The sequence below is a fragment of the Acomys russatus genome, chromosome 6, assembly GCF_903995435.1.
Source record: "Acomys russatus chromosome 6, mAcoRus1.1, whole genome shotgun sequence".
Taxonomy (NCBI): Eukaryota; Metazoa; Chordata; class Mammalia; order Rodentia; family Muridae; genus Acomys; species Acomys russatus.
The window spans coordinates 55,343,042-55,368,631 of NC_067142.1; the positions used below are offsets into that span (position 1 = coordinate 55,343,042).

A 25,590-nucleotide genomic window follows, 5' to 3' on the forward strand; every position below is an offset into this window, starting at 1 on the left:
TAGTCCAAAGAAGAAAATATTTAGAGCTATTAATTTAGTCAATGACTTCCCTTACCATTTACTCTGATCTCAATGTTTTGGTTCCTTCAGATCTCCTGTGCTGAAATGTCATCGCAGTGTAACAGCAGGAAGACTTGGGGGTCCTTGGATAGTGAGTCATGAGGTCTCTCTCTTCCTGAGTGCTCCACCATGAATGCAACAGATACCCTTCTAACGAAGAGGGCAATAATCTGCACACTCTTCTGCCACACAGGGCACAGAAGGTGCCATCTATGAGAAATGGGCTATCACCAGACACTGGACATGCCAGCATCTTGATCTGACACACTCTGATCTGTAGAATTGTGAGCAATAAATACCTCGTGGTAATTAATGTTTCAAGTCTATTGTATTACTTTATAACACTCTAAAGGGACTAAGATACCACTTTCTCTAATTTATATTTCTCTTAATCTTAAGTTGGCATATCTGGAGTTCATAAAAATAGCAGGATTCTCTATATTATACCAAACATAACAATGTGCTTGACCAGCTCTTCATACTTCAGCTGTGTTCAAGTCAACATCCCAACCACTAATGAAAGCTTTTCTATGCCTTGCCATCATCATTATGACAATGGCATTTGCTTCAAAAACCTAAACAAAAGTAGCTGGTAAGCGAGCTCTGGAAGTAACTGTTAGCCTAGATCCATAGACACATTAGAAACCATTCCTGGCCTCCTTCAACCACTGTATTTACATATGTACTTTTGAACACGTTATTTAGTAAAGTTAGCCTGGAGAATCAGAGTATACTCTGATTAAAATCACCTAGTGTCCCAGAAGTAGTAGGAATCGGAGGTGAACCATAACTACTCCAGCTTGATGGCTCCTGTAGGCAGTCTTTCCTCAACTTAAGTGCAAGCTTAATTCTCTGTGCCATCAGTGAGAACACTGCAAGGGGCTTTCTCCTGTTTGCTTGCTCCATCCTGACTCTATCACCTCCTTCAGCAATAAAAGCAAATGACTGTGGGGTGCCTTAAGTGCAAGCACAGCTGCGTAACAAGAGCACCATGAAGGTGATGTCGTGGTGATAAACATGAGTAAAAGCCCTAGCCAAGCAAAGGGTGCTCTTAATTATTGTCTTTTGTAAGAACTGCAAAGAGAGTAGTTTCCTGGCATGAAGAGGTGGTGTGTTTACTAGAGGCAGTTACTACAACAGACAGGCCATTGACCTGGCTCAACTCCTTAGTAATAGAGCAGGTGTCTCATAAGAATTGACTGAGCCAGAGGAGGAAAAATATTGGCATCAGCTGGTATTCTGCAGCCCTTTGAATGGTATTTTATCCTTACTTAGAAGAAATTCACTTTGTCAAGAACAAGAAATACTGGGGTTTGTCTTTTTTTTTTTTCCTTCAGTTTGTTTTTAATACAAGACTCGGAGTGCTAAATTACTTGCAAGATTGATGTTTGGTTGTGGAGTATCTGTTACAGCTAAAAGAAGTGTCAGTCATTTCTAGTCATCAAGTTAGGGAGCCAGAGGAAGAATGGAAATGCCTCCGAACATCAGCCATTAATGTGCCCAAGGCTTCATCTTGGCTCCTTAATGAACCTACCATCCTTCTTGATGTCTGGCTTGCCTCCATCCATTGTGACACAGGCTTGCTAGGTTTTTTTAAACTGATAAAACAACTACTCACTCAGGATATTTTGCAAGACCTCGTAGCTTTCAATCAAAAATTACCAGATGTACTTAACGTCAGAGAACATATTTTGTTGCAAACATTTCCACAAAGCAACATTTCTCCCTGTTGTGAAAAGACTCTCAATGCATTCATCCTTCAGGAGCTCCTTTCTCAAATACTTAGGAGTTCCTGTCACCTACCTGCTCTGTTCCAGCTAGACCTTTCCTGAGGACTATTTCTACCTTATCATCTCTAGTGTTTCTATACCTTGAGGCAGATTGTGTCTTTGCTATAGAATGCATAAAGATGTAGAGCTTACTAGGAAAATACGGAGAATAAATTATATAATGATTATTGTAGACAATAGATGTAAATTCTGTTTGTAGTCAGTCTTCGCTAAGAATGGTTGATTATAGAGTGAATGTCTGTGGATTGAGCCTTCCTTCCAATGTCTTCTGTTGGACTTCTGTTGCCTAAAGAAACTTAACAAGGTTGACACTAGCCAGACATCTCAAATTTTAATTGGGTAAGTCTTTTCTCAAGAGCAACTATCAAAAGCAGCATTAATATAAACATGTCAATAAAAGTCTTCTAAGAAGATATGCTAAACAGAACCCCTTGTTGAGGGTTAGCAGGAATCATCCTTTTGAGTGAACTGGCCCCTCCATATAACCCGATAGACAATATGGCTCCTCTTGGAGGATGCTCAGGAAGTCTCAGTATCCACTGCCTGTGTTGGGAAGCAACAGACGCTACTAGTTTGAAAAATACTTTGCCAATCCATCTTTTTGTCCTGATTTACCTATCATATTGGCCATAGTGGGCTCAAGGAGGGAGGAGTGTATACGTTCCCTGCCCGCTGCAAAGACAAGCCAGCTGCCTCTTCACAGGCCACATCCATGGCCACCAGAGTCACACATTGTGCTTTTCCTAGGAGTCTTGTTACCCAGGTTGACAGGCAGTTCCGGGATTTATTCTTATTCTGAACCAGTCTTAATATGTTCTTCTAATAGTCCTGCTTATATATTTTCCTTCTCAAGAATCATGTACTCCATTAAAAACTATAGTATGTAAAACTAGTACACCAGAGAAAACAGAAAGGTACGTGGGGAAACGTTATGGTAAGGAATCCATTATTTACTAGTTTTCTGGATCTCACAAATGGCTCTGAGATGACAGAGGTAAGCAGAGGCACATCATGAAATTAAGACATTAAGGCCAAGAGTTATATCTCAGGATTTGGCCTGAGTTGTTAGGTACTGTGAGAAACCAACAAAAATCATCTGATCTAGGTCTGAGTCTTGAGATAGCTTCATGATTCCTAAAGTGAAATGGGTAAAGTAGATGGGCTCCAAGGTCCATCAGTGAGAGCTTATTGTCTCAGTCCAAGTAGGCTATCTATCTCCCAGGCTTCACCTAGAATTTTTAGAATTCAGATCTCAGGGACTTTGAGCATCTGTTTTCAGAACTGCTCTCTTTTACAACAGTCATTTATACACAAGAAAACTAACTAGAAAGAGGATACTGTGAGTAATTGCTACTTCCAAGTTTCTATCTTGTCAGTCAGTAACTGCACCCCTAGCAGCACACACTCAAAACAATTACTTATTTTATCAGAAACATCCAGGTGGAGTCTTGGCCAGCATTTCGCACCTCCGCATCCACCCTCCAGTCTTTCTGTCCAATGTTGCAGAATGATGCACACGTTCCTCAGCTCATGTCTGCCACTCCTGCTTGAAACCGGACTGCCTCCCAGCTTTCTCCACAGAAGGCCTAGTCTCCTGATTATCAGTTCTTCCTGAAAACTGTCCCAGCATAAAAATATGCAAGCTGTTCTCTAAGAAGCTAAGGACATAAAGTAGCCTTTTACCTGTGCTTACAGAAAGACTACAAACTGTGTTGTTGTTGTTGATATTATTATTATTATTATTATTATTATTATTATTATTATTATTATTATTATTATTATCATTTGAAAATGCTTTGCAATGCACTAGGCTGCTTTCTCTCTGGGTATCCCAGGGTAAATTTCTGTCTAAGGTAGTTCTCTGTGCCAACTGTTCTCTAGAGCAATTCTGTGTTTTCATCTTTTAGGCGAAGCAAACTGTGACTTTTTTCCTACCTCCCACTCTTTGTGAGCTTTGAGAGATTCAGAGCTAACCTGTGGTCTAACTCTGGCACCCTAGTGTGTGTGAATCATTTAACATCCTTTCCTTACCACTGGGTTGGTCCTCTTTAGTCTCTTTGTTTCCCCTAGTTCCCTTCTTCCTGCCCATGTGATACTTGAGTGCAAACTTAGGGCTTCAGCCATGCCAGCCAAGCACTCCACCACTGAGCTACATCCCCAGCCTTTAGGATTCTTATTATAAATTGTAGGATCACATAAAAATATATTTTAAAGACTGCTTTAACTTTCTCCCTGAAATAAGATGTGATATAAGCAATATTTGATGAATTAAAAAAAAGTTTTCCAGAGAATCCCTTTGTTTAGAAATATGCATGCAAGATCCATAATCTTGAAACCATAGAAATGAAATCCAAATATATAAGGTAAAACTAAGATCGGAACCAGAATGTGTCTTAGAGTAGTCTTTCTATATTAGTTTAAGTTTCAGGACTACTGACTGAAACAATATCATTCACTATAATTGCGTGGAAGTGCCGTGATGGCTTCCCAAGAAGATCACTAGCCACGTGCCACCTTTAGTCTGCCTACCTATCAAAACTACCCGTGATTTCCTAGGTGCCCAAAAGAAGAATGGGTGACATTATTTATTTTCTGACTAATGATCTAATGTAGAAAGTAGCAGAATAATAGAATTAGGGATAATGTTGTCTTTTCATTGTATCTATGAAAAAAAGTAGATCAAACTACTGAACAGAATACTTAGATATGACTACAAAACACATTTAACTAAATGTCCTGGGCTCCACATGGAATTGTCAGTTTGTTCCACTACAAATGCCCGGTAATGTTGCCCTGATTTCATAGTTGATTGTTAGGTCACTGGATATACAGCAGTTATTATGATTCTATCGTCTGGTTACACTGTACACCTTTGATAACTTTGGCTCTCCCTCGAGCCCCTGAATAAACTCTCCTTTCTGATTTCTACTCATCACTCAAGAACAGCACAAATCTCATCAAGGTGGGTCTTTGCAGTGGGAAGCACTGAACATACAAATGATTCTTAGAATGAGGTTTGGGATGGTTGCATGTAGACTTAAATTGGGATGGAGGTGAAGAGAGATGAGAAGCAAAACAAACAAACAAAAAAAATCACTGATTATCATAGAAATTCAGGCTTCAGAACCCATTGGTGATCAGAGACAGACCTTGACCTGGTTCTGCTTAGATGTGCAATTATATGCATTTACGTCTGCCCAATACAGAAAAGGGTTCACTCTGTAGTGTCTGCTCTAATGTCTAAATCATAGGCATTCAGTAATGTGTGTCATAAACCGAATGAATTAATGGGAGAATAGATGGAACTAAAGAAATGAAAATGAGGCCGTTGCAACTCCTTTTAAAGCTCCTTTTATACTAGCTCCCCAACCAAGAAGGAAGGACACTAAGATCCATAGTTGAAGGAGATCGGGGTCATTTCACCATCTCGATTATCACCACTCTCCCTCAAGCCCTGGATATGGTTCAAGTTGTTGATGTTCCTCGTAAAACCTCCTGCCCAGAACTGGGTAAAGACTCCAGACAGACTCTGACTAGGGCTTGCCTAGAGAGAGTGTCTCTTCCAGCAATGAGGATGCTTTCATCTTAATAGAGCCTAGGCCTGTTGGCATATTTTTAGAGCCACATCATGCTTTTGCACACCCACGGTTATATTCCTATCCATTGTTATCTAGATCTCTGCTGGCTTGACTTAGACATTTTTATAGCCTAAACTCTTAAGTTCATCATGTACACCTATCTCCATGATGGCGTGCTGAGCCCATCTGATTGATTTAGGTTAATTCTGAATCCCTCTCTTTCTTCATTCTCAGGGCTCTGACCTCCATCCCATGCCACACTTGGCAACATTCATGTGGAAATTCTTACTTCCACCAAGTACACCACAGGCACAGGCTTTTCTGAACAGGAACAACATTTTTACAACCACAATGGAAAGGAGACACTCGTTGTACTTGGCTTTGCACTTTCACACTCATCCTTTGAGGGGAGAAGTAGGGCATGGCCACTTCACGGATTGGGGTAAGTAATGTCTCCAGACTTCTGCTTCATAATGAATACCTATTAACTTATAGGACCTGATCCTAGGTAAATTCCACACTGTGATGAATATCTTCTTCATCTTTACTTTTCAGTTACCTTGTTGATGTGCTTTTAGGGGAAATCTACTTCCCTCCAACCTCACTATTCAATATTTCATGAAACATTTTTCATACCTGAAACAATTATAATTTTCAGGACATCCTTAATAAGAATTTTCTTACTTGAATCTCACACTATTACTTTGCATTAGGCAAGACAGTTAGGTACAGCCTTGCACATCCTCCACTAATACTCTGCTGCTGTATGGGCCTACCACTCAAACCCTATTAATGATCCCCAGCTACTGGAGAAGTCAACTACAATCTGCCCTCTGTTCACATCAGCACTGCATGGCCTCTCCCTACGAACTAATTCCTGCTCAGTTCATTCCAGTGCAGTTCTATCGCTTCCTTACTTCTCCCTTTGTCTGGAATAAATCTTAGGGACTCCAGGTGTGTTGCAGCCTGGCTTGCTTCACACATTCACTAAAACATTGTCTTTTCAGTGTGGGAGGGTACCCCATGGTATACCCTCCGCACACTTCCACAAAAAGCATTCTCTACCTGATTCTCCTGAGTTTCTTGCCTCAGATCTTATCATGTACACACAGTATATATGCAATTGTTTCTTTTCTGTCTTCCCTCACACTAGACTAGAGGCCCCAAGACTAAAGAGGATTCACTCTCCACCATGTTTATGAATCCTACAACAATTCATGATTCAGAGGAGGCAGACAATTAAATTGTGTGTCCAGACCAGAGAGAGGTGGGAGCCAATTCTTTTTGTGTCTGATTTCCTAGTTCTTTCTGTTGTGACAATAGTTTTTCTAGCCATTTTCAACTTGTCACACTTCCTGCCCAGGAGTTAATGAATGCATGTTGAGGCCTTCAGCCCCTCTGGTCTACCACAATCAGTCCATATGCGGCATCTGGATAAATTTTCAAAAGATTTGCTCGAATAATTAGTACTTAAGACATACCCTTTTGCTTTAAAAATGGGGTGGGGGTTGAAAAACCAAAGTCTTAGAAATAACTCCTTGAAAAGAGCCACCACTAATGAATAATACAAAAAAAAGTCACATTTAAATGTATTTCCAAGATAGAAGGAAATTAAATGTCCAGAGACTATAGAAAGTAAAGGCAAGACAGAAGAAGAAGAAGAAGAAGAAGAAGAAGAAGAAGAAGAAAGAAGAAGAAGAAGAAGAAGAAGAAGAAGAAGAAGAAGAAGAAGAAGAAGAAGGAGAAGAAGGAGAAGAGGAGGAGGAGGAGAAAGAAACGGAGGAGGAAGAGGAGGAGAAGGAAGAGGAAGAGGAGGACAACGAGGAGGAGGACAGGGAGGAAAAGTCTGATTTTTGTAGCAAGTTCAAGGACAACTGTAGAGGAAAACTGTTTTCAAAATAAAATACTTTTTAAAAAAAGAAAGGAAGAAAGGAAGGAAGGACAGATCTGGAATTCCTAGTGCCCACAAAGTTAAACTCGATAACATTGTAGGTCTTTTAAATTCAACACAAAATAAAATGCAGGGTTTATCAAAGTAAGATGTTTGATAAGGGAGACGCACATAAAAGCCAGAACTCACAAAGACTACATTTTCAATAAAATAAGAGTCCCTAAAAGTGAAAAAGTCCTACTTTTAAGAGGGACAGAACAGACTTTGTGTTCCTTGGTTGTGAGCCAATAAACAAGGGTAAAATACTCCCTGAAAACTGTGTCTACAAACTAACTCTCTGAAATTTCCATCCTTATCCTAATACCCTGTAGTCTTTCCAAAATATAAAGTATTTGTGTTAACAATACATTTTGAAATGGTTCTGTATTGCCAGGTCCATAACATAGCTGCCAAGAGAAAACGAATGTATCTCCAGTGTAAAAAGATGGGTTTACAATAAAAAGTAATCATGGAGCAACACTAAGAATCAAAATCCATAAAGAAGAGTAAGCAAAAATAACAAGAACCTATAAGATGTGTAAAATGGGGGGGGGGGAGATGTAATGTTTTAATTGGCCCTTTTGAAATATGTTATAAATTCATATATTAGCTATATTACAAAGCAACCCTGCATGTACTTTACCTACTTTCCATTGATTATAGCATCTTGAAAAACAATAATGCAATATCTCGACCAAAGGGCCTGAGTTCCATTTCTAGAACCCAGCATGTAAAGGTAAAATGGAGAGAGCCAACCACTTCCACAAAGATGTTCTCTAACCTCCACATGTGCATGTGCACATACATAGCACACAGTCACACACACAAATAGCGATGTTTGAACATGTTTTCTCAAGAAAAAATACATAACTCAATATAGATAGTAACTGCAAAAGACACAGAATAAAAAGAGGTTTCTGCCTCTAAACATTTTTGATGGCTCCTAATTGATTCTTGTGCAACTGCTTAAGCCAAACCTTTTTTTTTTTTTTTTTTTTTTTTTTTTTTGCAAGGGGGAGGATAAGAGGGAAGAAATTTTGAGTCAGTGTTTCTTTGTGTGTCCTGAAACTCACTCTGTAGAACAGGGTGGCCTTGAACTCAAGATCCTCCTGCCTCTGCCTCCTGAATGCTGGGATTAAAGGCATGCTCCACTACTCCCTATCTCTAAGCCAAACTTATAACCACTACATTGGCTATACCTTTTCCAACTTCTACCTTTCTTACTCTTGTCCATGAAACTGCCCTTTCCAACATCTCTTTTCACAGTGACCTGCATCCGTGCCACCTTGAGTCACATCTTGACTCTTGCATGACATCTCCTACATCCTACTCTTTATGTCTTAAAGAACTCACTTATTCTATGGTGGTTTCCATTCCCTTCCCTACATCTCCTCAAGTGTGCATTCTCTGTAAAAAAATTATATAATTTAATTTAATTTATAGTCATTATTTCCTTCTATTAGGGACATGACTCACCATTATAGCATTGTCTCTGAAGTCCATTCGATTCCTGTTCTACATCGGCATAGTATAAATTTCATTCTTATATAGAAAAACATGGGGAATTTAAATATTCTTAAAAGCTATCACCATCATTAAATAAAATAATCAATATAGTATTTACTTCTATTCTTACAATAAAACTAATGATTTTATTCTAAATCCTGATGGCATGAGAACTCAACTGGTATGAATGCTCTACGGTTACCACAGACAACCAGGAAAATCTAAGCTAAAACAACAACAACAACAACAAAAAAAAACCCACAAGAAAACAAAAGTGACTATACTCATCCAAAGTAAAAGACAGTAAAAAACCAGTTCACTCTACATAGAATATTGAATCAGGTGACAGAAAACTAGAATCCTAGAGCCCTAAACTGCCATCCTAGTTAATTGGTCTTTTGGTCACAGTTGCTACAAACCAGGCTGACAAGAAATTCATGATTTCTTCCTCACACGTGATGATATGCTGGGTCAATTCTCTTTAATGGTCTGCAGAATTTGAACCAAAATATTTCAAAAACACTGGATCAAATAGTAGTAAGAAATGGACGTGAAAGAAAAGGCCCAATTCAGTAAACTAGGAACCACAGCAAACAGGAGAAAAGATGTTTATAATGCTATAAAGGAGCAGACTGATAAGAAGACACAAGTGTGCAGAGTGGTGAGGTGTCCGGGATATCATGAGCTTTCAGTGCCTGTGTCAGTCACCAGACCTTGATGGCCCCTGTGCAATTGGGCAATATGTCCAATGTCTTTGGTTCAGGAAATAACTGGTTCTTAATCACAAAAGCCTAAGACTTTTGCAAAGACTCTTGGATCATCTATGACATCACTTCAAAGAGGTTCTCTTCAGAACGGCTATGACTATTCTGAATACCCTGAATCTGCCATTGGAATCTACTCTCACCCATCGTCCCCTTCAATGAGAATTTCTCCCCCTTCCTGATGCTGTAGTTGACTGTTATTTCTCTGTTCACTAAAATTTAGATCCCCTGCCTCAGAGTATACTGGGACTCCAGTTAACCATATAATGAGCTGGCAATCAAAATGGCTTAAGCCATCCTCTTCATAGGAATCTTTAATTTATTTTGTTTTCCTTTGAATGTGGCAATTCTACCAGTGATGAGATGAATAGAAAGGGTTAATAATAGATTTCCGATACCCTTCTCTCATCAACACAGTAGTATTCTCTGACTTTGAATCTCGATGCTGTCATTTACTCTACATCAGTTTTTCGTGTGTGTGTGTGTGTGTGTGTGTGTGTGTGTGTGTGTGTGTGTGAGAGAGAGAGAGAGAGAGAGAGAGAGAGAGAGAGAGAGAGAGATGCTGGTTATACACATTAACACACACATATTCACTTTATTTTTACTATACTAACCAAGTACATCTTATGTTCCAAGAACTATCAACAAAGAATCAAAATTCTTGTGTAAGAGACAGGCAACAAGGGATAATTACAGTATTCTATGATGAATATATAGTAAGACAAACATTTATAGTAAATATTTTAGACACTGTGGGCCATCTGGTCTCTGTTGTAACTATACAACCCTGCCACATGAAAGCAGCTCATAGACAGTATGCAAACAAGTGGGTATGGCTGTGTTCCAATAAAGCTTTATTTATGTAAACAGAGTTGGCCAAATTTAGCTCACTGATCATAGTTTGCCAACCACTGTACTAGAGTAAGAACATGCCTTTTCAACAATTATTTATTGAATATGTAGCTTATTCTTTTTCTGTTCTAGGTGCTAGGGCACAATAGTAACCCAGTCATGTAAAAATCCCTTTGTTTGTGGAATTTACATTCTCCTGGAGAAGGATCAACATTAAGGAAAATGAATCAGATAACTCAAACAGGAGCAAAACCATGAAAACTCAGAGGAGTATGTGAAGTTTTAAATGAGACACCAAAGAAGACCTCACGTGAAGTTGGCTTTCAAAAATTACCAGAAGAAAATGTATAACAGTGCATATGGGCAGCCCAGTCCTCATATGGGTCCCCTTATAAGAGGAATGGGGGCTGACTCTGACATGGACTCTGTTGCCTACTTTTCAATCACTTTCCCCTGACAGGGCTATCTAGCCAGGCCGCAGGGGAAAAGGATGTACTCAGTCCTGATGAGACTTGATATGCTGGGATGGGTGGGGATGGGGGTTCCCCTTCTTTGAGGAGTGGGGATAGGGATATGGGGGAAGGAGAAGGGAGGGTAGGAGGAGAGGAGGAAGAGGACGATAACCAGGTTGTAAAGTGAATTAATAATAATGATGATGATGATGATGATGATGATGATGATGATGATGATAAAGATAAGAATGCACAAATCTGGAGGAGGGAATTTCAGAGGAGTGAAAGCCACCAGAAAGATCCTGCAGAAGGGTGTCATCAGCAGGGTCCAAGGACAGGGAGACAGGCCTAGGAAATAATTGTGTGGTGGGACATAACAAGAAGTAAGTTCACTAAAGTGACAGTGTGAGATAAGAGTGACTTTATTCCTTTACCTTGACTCCTCCCGAGCTGCCGGGCCGGTACCCCTGTGGCAGGATGACAAAATCTCATGGTTACTCTGCTGTGTTAAGAGTAGACCCAGGGTTGAGGGAAGAGCAAGAATGCAGAACACCAGACCGGTTTGGGTGTCTTTCCAACAACTGAGGTAAAGGGTGACATGGCCAGGAGCACAGAAACAGCACTGAGTGGCTGAGAAGTCACACAGATGCAATTAAAAGATCATAGTCTAAGGACAAAGAAACTTCCCAGGAAAGGAAGTGGTGCTCTAAAAATCAAGGGTAGCAGGCATTAGGTAGTCATTTGCTGAGCTTAAGAAATCAAATTCACAATCATTAGACAAAGTCCTAGAAAAAGACGGGAAAGAAAGTTATGCAGTTCAGAAAGCCAATTGCTCAGTAGCTTTGTCCCTAGGGCGATGTCCCTTAGAGAGAATCCTGGAGCAAAAGCAACCCTGTTCCACCACCACCCAATCTGTATCTCTGACACCAAGAAAACTAGAGTCTGGGTTAGGGAAAAACAAGACTGAATATTTCTTTGGTCACTAAAGTAAGGTGAAGACAAGGTTTCTAGGGAGAAAACACAAAGAAAAAAAACATAACTATGCGGCTGTCTTTCAGATTTCTGTGATAAAATTTTAGGAAGAGATCTTGAAATGACATCAGATCAGCTGAGACAGAGTGTCAGCTGGCCAAGGGACCAGAGCTACAACCCCAACTCCTAGGAAAATACCCAAGTCCCTTGAACGGCTGGATGCGGTTGGAGACTGGGGTCTCTCAATGTTTTTCCTAAGAGGAAATATTTGTAGCCCAGACAGACCACATGGCTCTTTCACAAGTCTGTGTACTGGGCCAAGAAATAACCACAAAGGGAGAAAAACAGTCTCTCTCTCCACACACCTGGAGAGAAAAATGTACTTAGCCAGGTGAACAGAAAAACTGGTTTTTATTGCCTCTAAGACAATATTTATTGCAACTGTGGAAAACTGGTCTGTAAGAAAGTAAACAGGAGAGGCTTCTGTTTCTAGGTAAACTGCATAAGTTTATCTTTGTTTTCTCTGATTCTCCTCCTCAGGTGACACAAGTAGGAGAAAGTGCGACACCCCTTTAGCTTGCACAGTTCGTGGTGAGGTGGGAAGATTGAGGGGGGTTTCTGCTCAGTTTTAAAGCCTCCAGTCATTTCTTCTCTCACTGGCCTCTTCCACCCCCTTACACTTATTTTCCCCTGCTTTTTTTTTTTCTTTTTGGCTTCAGGGAACTTTGAGTCTTGACTTCAAAAGAAACCTATAATGACGCCTGGCTGATGCTTAACAGACCCACCACTGCAGGAGCCCAGCTCCACCATTCCTTTGGCTCAAAAGCCACAGTGTGTGGGTGAGCAAATCCCAATGAAGTCCCAGCATACTGCCTAGTGCAGCACCATTCCCTCTGATACCATATGCACTAGCTCTACCTGACCCAGGGTGTACCACTCCCAGGGTACGATGCACTTTGACATGACTCTGTAGGGCACCTCTTCAACAAAACTCAGGGAATGGAGCAAGAAGTAGAGTTGTGCACACAAGAGATATTTGCCTCCTACAAGCTGCAGAAAGCAACTGGCCAGTTTCTGGCTGCTCTGCTTCCTAGCAAGGTCTGAGCCTATGTGATCGCTGCAGCAGTGTTCAGCCATGTGTTTGTGTTTGGTGATTCTTCTTCTCACCAACAGTATTACAGAAGATGAAACAGAATCAAGGAAGGAAGCAAGCTCACAGTTCTACACTGGGCTGAAAGCTCAGTCCAACTCTTGTGGAAAGGAGGAATCAGATAGAAACTGGGGACAGAAGCAGAGAAGTCGTGTTAGAATGGAAAATAATGAAAACAATGACCAAAGGAAACTGAAGAATTAAAAGAGGTCAGGGAAGCTAGGTTTACCTTCAGGCACAGAGATGGCCTTGGCCTAGCTCCCTAAGTAAATGGTCAGGGATGTCTGTGACTGCACTGATGTAGACACTCAACGCCCTTCCCTCCTGCACCTCTTTTGAGGACTCTCTAAAGACAACCAGCAAATGCAAGTGGACATCAAGCTCTTGCAGCCTTCCCTAGCCACAAGCTAAGCTCCTCAACCGCAGTAACTGTGGTCCACTGGCTGGGTGATGCATCTATAACTCATATCTCCGTCCAGGCCCAAGTCTTATAAATGCCTCTCCTTTGATAGCGCCATCTGGGCTACAGATGTTTGATGCTGGATTCCTTGAGTTCTCACCCCCTCCCAGCCTTTGAGAAAGGAACTGCTTTGGCATACATTTCTGATTTCTCAATGGGAGTGGTGGGAAAGTTGAACAGGATTTGGAAAGCAAGGCCAATCATCAAACATCAATCATCAATGACTAAGGAATTGCTCTGTAATCTATCTGTAGGTCTGAGACCATTATCCTACTACCTCCCCCTGAACTGTGAGCTCCCAAATCAGTGGACACTGTGTCTGACATACTCACTTGTTCAATAAGTATCCCTCCCCCTGAACTGTGAGCTCCCAAATCGGTGGACACTGTGTCTGACATACTCACTTGTTCAATAAGTATCTGGAAAGAGCAATTGTTGAAGTTGAATCCTTTAAGAGTCACAAAGTAATGGGACTGTGAGATTGAGCTTTGTGATTTAATTGTAACAAGAAGAGTGTAGCATGTAGCTAATTTAGTTCAGAAGTGGCTGCTCACTTCAACAACTCCAGGCACCTCATAGAAACCCAGAGACCTGGGTCTCTTATGAACCCAGAGTTCTTTCAAATAATTCAAGCCATGGCACAGAAAAGCACTTAACGGCCCATGTTCTGTTTTTTCATACTTCAGCCTGTATTTAAATCCAGAGAATTTAAATTAAAAAAATTTTTTAAGCCCTCCAGTAAGTTGTTATCACTCTCCTCTGCTTGGTTTAATGTTTCTGACACACCGTAAGAACTTGATAACTAGTAGTGTCTCCATTTTTGCTCACCAATAAGAGTTACAAAAATAATTCAGTTTTGATAATAAAAATTCGGCACAAAGAACATAATGTAAATGATAAAAATCTTCATGCATAGATAAGCATGATGAAATTGAAAGAAAGAAAATCCTTACCTCTTACTATGTATTTTGGGTTTCGTCTTCCAAAAAAGGATATTTGGGAACAATTAAATATAAGTAGAGATTTTAAAGTGTGTTCCCTACTGTGTTAAGAAGCACTAGACACTTGAAATAAATCACCAGCATGGGGGAATAAACAGACAAAAATTATTTTGAATCTTATTTTCATCAAAGGGGAAAAAAAAAAGCCTTACAACTTTAAATGACTGGCTAAAGCAATGGTACAGAGTTTAACAGAACATACTACTACTTCAGGGGACCCAGGTTTGGTTCCTTGCCCCAGTATTGGGCAGTTCACAGCTGCCACTAACTCCAGCTCCAGGAGATCCAATGCTTCTAGCCTTCACAGATGTCAGCACACACATGCACATATCCATACAAACACACACACACACTTTAAAATAAAAAAACAAAATATTTAAAAACTAAAATCTTTGGCTGTAGGAGAACTGCCTCAGCGGTTAAGAGCACTGTCTGCCCTTCCAGAGGTCCTGAGTTCAATTCCCAGCCTCCACGTGTTGGCTCACAGCCATTTCATATACATTAAATAAATAAATCTTATTAAAAAGCTAACAAAAATATTAAAACCTTAAATAAAATAGACTAATATTAAAAATTAGATTTAAAATTGTATTTGTTAAAACTTTTAAGTTAACAAAAGCATTAGAAGATAATTGCTTTTCACTCTTTGGGCTGAAATAAAGTGTAATATATGTTCTTAACATGTTAGTATCTGGTGGGTCCTATAGTGTAAGACAGTATAGAAAGTAGACTAGAAGCTAGGAAATGGAATAGGGGCACACTGCATCCAGTCTACCCATCAACATGGTTCCCCCCAACAAATTCCACCCCTTGGGGTGCACTAAAGAATTAAAAGAGAAAATTAAAGAAATATACCCAAGTATTGCTAGGTGTAGTGGCGCACACCTTTAATCCCAGTACTCAGGAGGCAGAGGCAGGTGGATCTCTGTGAGTTCTAGGCCAGCCTGGTCTACAAAGCCAGTCCAGGAGAGCCAGACAGGACTGCAAGAGAAACCCTGTTTCGAAAAACAAAACAAAACAAACAAAACAAACAAACAAACAAACAAACAAAAAAAAAAAACAAGAAATATACCCAAGGGAAAAAAACAAATCACAAAAAGAATATATAGGAAACTGAAAGTTAAGGAATCCATATCCAAGTGTCTGAGGAGAAAAAAATAGAACTGAAAAATAGCAAAGTAATCACTTTAAGAAAAAAAAATGTCATTATTAAGGAGAATAAATGTTCAAATTCAGAGAACCATCTAGGTGATCAAAAAATAAAATGAAAACAATAAGACCCCGACTATGGTGGTGATTGCTAGAAGAGAGGTAAATTAAATATGGTTGCCTGTGTGGTCTAATGCTGAAACATAAAGACTGGAGAAGAGGTAGGAGTTGCTCCTCCTTGTTTAATACAATCTCAGGTTTTGAATATAAAGACTTAGTGCTACGTAGATAGCTCAGTCAATGAAGTGTTCTTATTGTAAGCACAAGAATTTGAGTGTGATAGCCAGAGCCCATGTTTATAAAACAACCCAACCAACCTAGTGGTACATGCATGTAACCTGAAAGCTTCGAGTGTGGAAACAGATGTTCCCACCCTGTGGGGGCTCACTGGACAGACACCCAAATCCACTCAGCACACTCCAGGCCAGTGAGAGCCTATGTGTCAAGAAAAGGTTGACAGTCCCTGAGGCTAACTCATGGTTGTCCTGTGCCCTCCATGCGCATGCACATATGGATACACATGCACCCGCATGTATGTACATGCACACAAACACCCACAAATATATGCACATGCACACACACCGTAATTTAAATATTTTAAACAAAATGTTCAAATATTTGGGGATAGGAGTTTTTCTTAGTGGTAGTGCTTGCATATGACCAAGGCACTGGACTTAATGCCAATACTCCTAAAAGTATAACTGTCTTTTTCAGTTATACAATGAAAATATCATATGTAGGCATCATAGGTCTGCATAATAAATGGAATGAGATGTGTTACCATAGCAACTCTGAGAGAGTGAGGAAAATACATTAAAAAGACTTGGATATGAGTAATGCAGCCAAAATCCAAAGAGATAAAGGGCCATTCTGAAGATTATGGTGCCCAGGCACCTTGGAAGGCTGTTACTGTGACTGACAGGAGGGTGGTTGGCATGGTTGCAGTCTGACAGGTCGACTTCCCACTGTCTCACATGTCAAACGTGCTAGTTACCACTGATAGAACTTTTGGAGTGATGGATCATGAAAGCAAGCTCTGACTTCATCAATGGTTTAAGCTATTGGTGGAATCATCATTGGATGCCATTATTGGGAGCTAGTAAGACTCACTAAAGGGGGGGTGAGTCATCCAGACATGCTGTTCAAGAGCCTAGCACCTCTCAGCCTTCCTCCACTTCCTAGCTATCATGAAGTAACAGCTCTCTTCCATTGTGTTCTCCCAATGTGCTGGCCCATCACAGGTTCTGATACTTACACATCATAAGCCAAAATAGACATTTCCTCTTTTAAATCATTCCCCTCGAGTATCTGTCGCAGCATGAAAAGTTTGACAAGTATATCTTTAGGGCTTATTTTTTTCTTTCTCTCTTTGCCACTTTGTGTGGGTTCTTCCTGAGTTCTTTTCCGTCTCTTCTCTGGTTCAGCTCAGCTTCTCCCTGCTGAACTGTCACCAACCATCTTCTCTTCTCACTGTGCTAGCCCAATTCACTTTCAGCTACCTCTTATTTTTTACTCTAACCAATACCTTTTCTTCTCTCTAGCCCTACTCTCTTCTTTTTTTTTTTTTCTTCCTGCACCAACTGTCTTCTCAGATCCCATTCTTCTCCTAGCTTGACCCTACCTCCTGCTTACTCCTCAATCCTATTCTCTCTCTCTCTCTCTCAGTCCCCACTGGCTTTTTATATCGTCTCCTGTTCCCAGAAGGGGCAGCTGACACTGAAGGCCATGGGGTCTTGTAAAGGGCCAGACACACAAAATAAGTCATGCTACAAACAAGTCCTTCATAGGCCAGGGAGGCACTCTAGAAAGTGATTTAACATTTAGGAACTCAAATCTAGTGAGAGATTTTTTTAATCATCACGTGCTCTCAGAGGGGGCTGCAGGAGGACCATGGCCTCTTCCTCCCCTTCTCTTGCTTGAAGCTTGACTATCCTGATCCTGACAGCTACTTTCGATCCACTGAAGGAACAGTGGGTCCTCTTTAGAGATGAGACATATCCCAGGCTGGGGGATGCAAGTTGCTCTTGCATGAAGCGAACAGTTTGCTCCTGCCTCAACAGCCTGCCTTATCCAGCAGGCCTATCTGGAGTTGGACCAGTACATCCCAAAAAGGAGCCAAAATAAGCTCACTTAAGGTGTGTCATTTTACTGACAGAAGTTCGACTAGCTCACCGATTCCCTCACTCAGGACAGTAGCTTTTCCAGAGAGCTAAGAGACAGAGAAATCGTTCCCTTTCTCTCCAAGGACCCCTGTTCTTCTTGAGGACTCCTTGGCCTCCTCTAAGTAGAAGCCCTTGAGCCCTCCTGGGCCTCCACTGCTCTGTGCATCTGTGCATGTCCTAGGATGTTTTCGGTAAGCTCCACAGACCCTTTTGAGAGCTGTACCTTATTTAAAGCATTGCCAGGTCCTTGATTACCTCACACACCCAGTACTTCCTAAAAGCCCAGTAAATCCTGTGGGGGAAAACCTTTACTTTTCCGACTGTGTGAACCCCCTTTGTCTCCTGGAATCAAAAGAATAACACAAAAGAAATGGACCCTGTAACAACGATACTCCAGACCCCCAAGTTCCTTACCTCCTGGGTGAGTCAGGGTCAAAGCAAGTCTTGCGCACATCAGTCACTTCGGGATCGCAGCAGTCGCCGTCATCAAAATCATTCAGCACATTGTTGCAGTCCATGTCACAGCGGCCATCCCTGCGATTCCAGGAGTAGCAGCGGATCTGCACGAGGCAATCGCCCCCATCGTAGCCAGTGAGTGGATGCTCACACCCAGGGTCACAGTGGTCATTGCCAATATCGTTGGGCTCACAGTGAACAAGCACAAGCCGCTCGCGCAGGGTGGAGTTGTGGACTCGGTGGACACTCAGTTGCCAGCTGATGTTGTAGCGGCTGAAGGCCTCGTTCAATGCCTCGTGCTGGTGGCGGATCTGCTGGTCACTCACAGTGGGATGCAGCCCCTCATCATCACAGATGTTTACCAACTGGTAGCGGATGACTTTCTCTTCCCGAAGGGGCCCATGCTTATTGTACTGGGAGATCAGTTCCACGTTGTCACAAGCTGTTTGCCCACAAGGCGGGGGATGTAAAGGTGACAGACTCTCAGGTTGTGACTCAGAGTCCTGGAGAATCTCCAGCCGGGGATAGGTCTCATCTCTAAAGGGGACCCACTGTTCCTTCAGAGGATTGAAAGTAGCTGTCAGGATCAGGGTAGTCAACTCGTCTGCTCTGCTTTGATACTGGGGACTGTTCTGGAAGTTGATTTGTGAGAGGGCAGTCGCCCTGATGACCAGCATGCCCAGGTATCCACGGAAATAATGCCCATCTTCTGAGTTGTCCCCCCCCAGGAGCAGAGAGCGACAGGATGCCATGAAAGGGCTATTCAATGGGCCAGTCTGGTCAGGACTACTAGCCACTCGAGTGCCATCCACATACAGAGCTACATGCCGTCCATCATAAGTGGCTGCTACATGAGTCCACGTGCCGAGCTGGTAGCGGCTGTGGCCAGTCACAATAGTAGCTTTCTTCGCCCGGTCAGTGCGGAGGGAAAAGAAGAAGGTAGCATCTCTCCTTCCCTTGTCCTTCCCTGAGCGGATGCCCAGGGCCCAGCCCTTGTCACTGACTGTGTGGGAGCAGTTGTCAAACACACCTGGGAAAGAAGGAAGAGTTGAAGGGAGAAAGACCAGATACAAAAGGAGTAGAGACAGGGAGAGGAAAGTTCGTGTGAATAGCAAGAATGCAGGTTTTCAGTTCCCCACATTGGCTGCCTGTCCATACTCCCGTACCAGATACTCTGACAGTGTCTAGCCACACAAATATAAATAAATAAAAGAAGCTGATTGAAGATTTCATTCAATTTAATTGATTCTGGTATTTTTAAACAACCAAGGTAGAAGCCAGGAAGTAGACATCCAACACAAATGATGACCACCCTTTGCTGAAAATATTTGTCACTCTCATGGATTTTGAGGGCATGCCTTCCCTTGCTGACACTAGCACCTTTGCCTTTCCTCAGAAGCCATGAGTGAAGCCATATAGTCCCATGGACCTATCCACAGAAATGAGGAAATCAGCTATGAGAACAGCGTTTTCTACTCAGTGACTCCTCTCACGGAACACAAGCAGGACTTCCCAAGTAAATGAGATCCCTGCAAGCACTGACCCACGACCAGGCTCAGAGCAGGCACTAGACCAATAGACCCATTTGAATAAACAACGGCAGGAATACCTGTGGATATTAATTCTGAAAATGGAGGAAGCAAGAAGCATGTTAGAGACATAAGGGTAGGACCACAGATGGACGGGAACCCTCAGGCAGGTGGAGTCCTTGAAATGCCCAGCACTCCTTTTTGATTGATCCACCATCTCTTGGTGACTAAGTTCTTCTCACATATTTTCTATGGCAGCACTTCTCAACCTGTGTGTTGTGGCCATGTTGGCAAAACTCTATCTCCAAAAATATTTACAATTCATAACAGTAGCAAAATTACAGTTATGAAGTAGCGATGAAAATAATTTATGGTTGGGGTCATCACTGTTTGGCTTCAAGCATCCCTAGGTCCCTAGCTGCTGCAGGGTGTGGCTGGCATACCCTACCCTCTACCCTACATTCCCTAGCCCAGGGGTGGGGCTTCCCCTCTCCCCGAGGTCCTTCACTATATAATCCAGACATTTTGGTTTCCTCCCTCTCTCCTATGCTCTCCTCTCTCTTTCTATATCTCTCCTCCTCCTCCTCCTCTTCTTCTTCCCTCTCTCTCTCTCTCTCTCTCTCTCTCTCTCTCTCTCTCTCTCTCTCATTCTCTCTTCTCTCTCAATGTGCACTTTTCTCAAGAGCTGCTTCCAATAAGCCTGCATTTAATCATATATAACTCTGTCTTGCCATTAACTCATTCCATTATTTCAATCACAACGAACTGTATTAAAGGGTCTCAGCGTTAGGAAGGTTGAGAACCTCGGCCCTAAGGAGCAGTTTTATTAGTAAACTACATGAAAGCATCACATTTGTTATGGAAACACTCAGTGTGATATGTATTTCTTGCATTGATGAATGGATGGTTGGTAGAGAGTCTGAAGAGCTTGTGCCTGAGAATAAAATGAGTTGTCTGGGACTATTAGACACTAATTTTATCTGTTCCCTGAATTCCTGAGTAGCCTAAGCCAATAATATTTGTTATGGGTGGTATGGATGTATGAACAAAGGGCTTATCATTCTTTTTCTTTTTGATTAATTCCTTGATAAGTTTATACAGTGTCTTCTTTTTATCTTACTCATCTCCTCCTCCAACTCCTCCCAAAAGACTTTTCCAATTTGGCAAAGTATGTTTACTTTATGCCTTCACATTCTCACGGCAAGCAAATAGCTATATTCTCATGAAAGACACACTATCTTCTCTTGTCCATGACACAAACTAATAACTTGAAATTTAAGAGATAAAAGTTATCTTAAACAATATAGTGCCCTGTCAACTGAATAAACAAAATTTGAAGAGTAATAAGTAAATATTAGTAATATAATAAAGAATAATAATTAAACTAGCAATTAAACCTTGAAGAACAGGCAATGTCTTCCCACAGTGCAACTCTAGCTTGACAGTATTGATTTGTTGTTGTTTGCATTTTTATTTATTTAATCAGTTTTATTTGTTTCTGCTCTTTTGCTGTTGTTTTTCTATTAAGAGAGTTTAAGAACTAATTCTATAGAAATCCTTGTGGCGGGTAGATTTTCACAAAGAAGACAAATGTACTATGATCAATACTAAGTTCCCTGCTTCATATTTTCTTCTAGCTCCACAGGTTTAAAAAACTATAGTACTATCCAACTATGGCCAACCATTGACTTTTTCAAAAAAGGGCCACAACATCTATTATGAGTACCATATATACTGATAGCTTGGTTATATGCTGATTTAAAAAAAAAAAAGATTTTGAAAGTCTACTGTAAATGGCTGCACAAACAGATATGTGTATAGAAGAGTTCCTCACAGGTTGACACCATCTCACCACAGGTAAGGAAGGCTCTTTTCACTCAAGGGATGGTTAACATTTAGTGTGCCTATTAGGGAGTGCCCTGAGATCCAAGCCCATAGAAACTCCAGCACAATATGGGTGGGACAGCCTTGGGCCACTCCCTGGCAGCCTGTTGAAGCTCTGCACTGGGCGCCTCTGTGATCTGTGTCTTTAGATAAGGGTCATCATGCAGAACAGGTTTTCACAGCTGAGACCAATTCCTGAGCAAGGCCCACAAGGGAGGCAGCTAGTCTTTGAAATGGGACAGCGTGGGATAACCATGTCTCTCTTGATGGCATCTTCCTCTTCGGTCTTCCAGAGTTTGCTTAGATGAACTAGGATAATTCATACAACAGAATCCTACACAACAGTTAAAAACAAACCCACATAAAAACAGTTACCAAAACACTATGAATGTAACATTAATAAATTCCTGATTGTTTCATGATTCTTCTTGCTGTGTGTAGTTTATAGTATTATATAAATGCATATGTAAAAAAGAAAAAAGTAATAATAATAAAAAAGAAGTATACAAAAAAAGAATTGGAGAACAAATGATTTTATCTAGTCCTTAATAAATAACTTATTTAAAAAATAACTAAAAATAAGTAAATCTGGTTGTAGTTTCAAAGACTTTAATTCACTGTCCTTAGAAATCCTATTTGATTAAAAGTAACTCTACTTAGTTGCCTCACAGGAAGCTATAAAATTTTCACGTTAGTAATTTTCAGGATCTGCTAATTTCTGTGGTGTAAATTACACCCACGGCACTAATTTTAGGTTGCTCATATGATGTCACCGCACATGATATTGGGAAGAGAGGTGTATGTTTGGTTCAACTGAACCAGTAGGAGCCAGTTCCAGGAGCTCCAGACTAAAAAGGAAAGCAGATCTGAACAGCCAAATGTCTCCCTCTCCCTCTGACTGAAGTAGATGCAGCTGTGTTGCAGATGGTGCAGCTGTCTGTGATTTGAAAGGGGTAAACTTTGCCTCCCATCCAGGTCTTGAGCTTTTGCATGCCTACCTGTGCACCAGTTATACCTGTGAATAACATCTGTCCATTCAAAGTGTACTCTTTATCACCCTTTACTTGTAGGCTGAAACCACAGGGCAGTCCAGCACAGTTCTCTGTGTGCCCTTGGAAAGAACCTCAACCCTGCTCACTTGACCTCACTGAACAGAAACAAGATCAATTTTGTGTTTTGCAGGGGGGAAAATGACAGAATCACCATATTGAGGGCACATCACTTTCTTCCCAGTCTAGCACAGAGGCTGACAGAACCAATGCAATCAAAGCCAACACAGTATACATGGTGAAACTCAGAGTTTGGGCAAGAGTGGGATTTTATGACTTTGGATGTACATGTGATAGAAACAAACACATTATAACTGGTGCTTATTCATCAAAGCCGCATTCTTGGGAAGATCAGAGGGATCAGATCGTGAATATGATTTATTAAATCACTCAGCAATGAACTGAACTCTGATAGCCCATGGTTAGAAAAATCATATCAAGTGATGTAAACTCAAAAGATGGCCATGAGATTAAAGCCAAACATTCAAATCACATCCTCTTAAAACTTAGAGAATAATTTCTCAGCACTTTCTATTGCTTTCCAGTGTGTATCAATGTATAGTAAATTTACATTTGGTTAGACACCTCACATTATATTAAAACCTAGTTGTTCAAAGTGGAGGTAAGGGGATCTCTCTTATTCATTGTATTTGTGCTCTGAGCTCCCAAAACTAAATGGTGATCTTAACAGAGAACTATACTTAAGTATGTCTTCAAGAAAAAAAAGAAACATTTGTATGTAATTCTCTACTGTTATTAATTACTAGCATTTGGAGTTAATAAAGGCATTACCCTCAGGGAAAAGGTCCTTCTCCTAGCATATTCAGAGCAGTATGAAAAGTCGAATACAGTGTGAGCCTTGATGCTAGTGTGTCCTGTTAGCAGGGAGAGTTGAAGCATAGGACCTGAACAGACATCACCCTACTTCTCTCGGTTTTGTGAGTTCTGTCTTTTTGCTTAGGAAATCTGTTTCCTGGGTCAGGATGAAATAAATGAAGCTTAGCTGTCTTTTGCTAAGGCTTTGCTGGGCTCCAGCCATGGCTCATGTACCATCCCTCTTAGTGTACCACAAATGCATGAGCTGAATTGGAATATCCTTCCCTGAGGACCAACAGCTGAGCATCGAAAGACGGGGAAATTGATTTACAGGCTCACATCTAGCAAGTGCCAGAAGCAGAGATCAAAACCAAGTCTATTCAACCAAAAAGCCCATGTCCTTTCTACTACAGTAAAATACTTCAAATGATTTTTTTTAGTTTTATTGCTTGGGAACAAAACGAATGACATGGGCTAGTGAGTGTGGCATTAATAGATTTACTGATTGCTTTTCTTTTCTTTCTTTCTTTTTCTTTTCTTTTCTTTTTTTCTTTTTAGTGTGACTCATGGGAAAATGCACAGGCTCACAGCCACACCTGGAAATAGTTCTGAGGAGAAAGCAAGTGACTAGCAAGGTCACCGCCAGAGCCTGCACTGCCCCGCAGCCTTGCTGAATGTCTGACTACATCTCTAGGCAGCCCGCAGGCTCCTTTTGTGACAAAGAGCAATCAGTTACAGGGCCTTAAGGATCCCAAAGCCAAGGAGGCTTGTTATACTGAATCCAGAACTGTGGCCACATAGAAGAGGGTTGAGGAAAGGGAGTTCGAAGAACAGGAAGCTGGAAACTGGCTTTATGACAGTGGCTTCCATTATGTCATGATTACATATGTAATAGATAAGAGAGGAGCTCACCCAGACTTGAAGAAACTGGTGAAAGTGGGAGTTCCTTCTGAGGCTGTCTCCGCCTTTCTACTGCCAGTTGCTGGCTTCCTTCTCTACGGATCCCCTTTCTCCCTCTGGAACCTTCTGTCAGTTGGCTTTGACTACATAGGCCCAACGCTGAGAAGAAGCCCTGTTCCTCCATTCTCCTGTATCTCCCCAGCTCCCATAGTCATGCTATTTTCCTAACAATAGTCCCAGCAAGACACATGGTGTCATATCCATCATATTATCTAAAATATCTCCCATCAATGGGGATGCCCTTCCAAAATTATCTTAAGTTTTGTCTTGTCTGGAAAGGCCTTGACCTTGACCACCCTCACTGAAGTGGGCAGGTAGCCTGCTGAGCCCTGCTGGAATGCTATTGTCTTTTAACCTAGCATCTAGGCCATGCCAGACTTTGCCAATAAAAGGGGGTTTTAGTTTAGACATCTGAATTCCCCACAGGATCAAGAAATGATGGTTTTTTTTTGTTCCTTTGCTGTGTCTACTCTGTTACTGAAATCTGAGCTGTGAGAGTCCTGGACTGGCAGATAGAGTACTCCCACCAGGCCTGGTGGACCCCAATAACCCTGAAGTTGCCTTGTGATACCTAGGAATAGAGAGAACCAAAGGAGCTCAGGTGTGCCCCCTTGCTGTGCAATTACAGTTGTTGACTTTTCCCAGTATGTAATATGCTTCCCCCCCACCCACCCACCCCCCATGGCCATTCTATAATATGCTTCTTTCTTCTGGATCCTACACAACTAGATGACAGCACATGTGATGAAAACCGTTGAGCACTTTTCTTGAGCAAAGCCTCCCCTGGAAGCTTCAGTCATGAATGGCTCTGATAGAGTTCACTTAACTACAAGCCAGGGTGACGGGGGAGGGGAAGGTAAGGTCTGGGCAGAAATGATGCTCTTGGCAAGGACACAGCTGTCGAACCTAACTTCCAAGAAATCCCCGTGGCAAGAATTTTGCTCTGCACCTCTGGGGGATTAAAATCAGGAGCAAGAGTCCTGCTTCTCGGAGAAGCTTCATCAGCTTCC

The 25,590-nt window shown here is 41.4% G+C and overlaps 1 protein-coding gene across 1 annotated transcript in view; it reads right to left on the reverse strand.

Annotated features, from left to right (window-relative positions):
* Positions 1-25,590, reverse strand: part of Pappa2 (pappalysin 2) — a 198,475-nt gene that overhangs the window by 157,156 nt on the left and 15,729 nt on the right. The window contains exon 2 of the mRNA XM_051148331.1: positions 18,301-19,372. Within this exon, the coding sequence (XP_051004288.1) occupies positions 18,301-19,372 (1,072 nt within the window). The remainder of the gene's footprint in view (positions 1-18,300; positions 19,373-25,590) is intronic.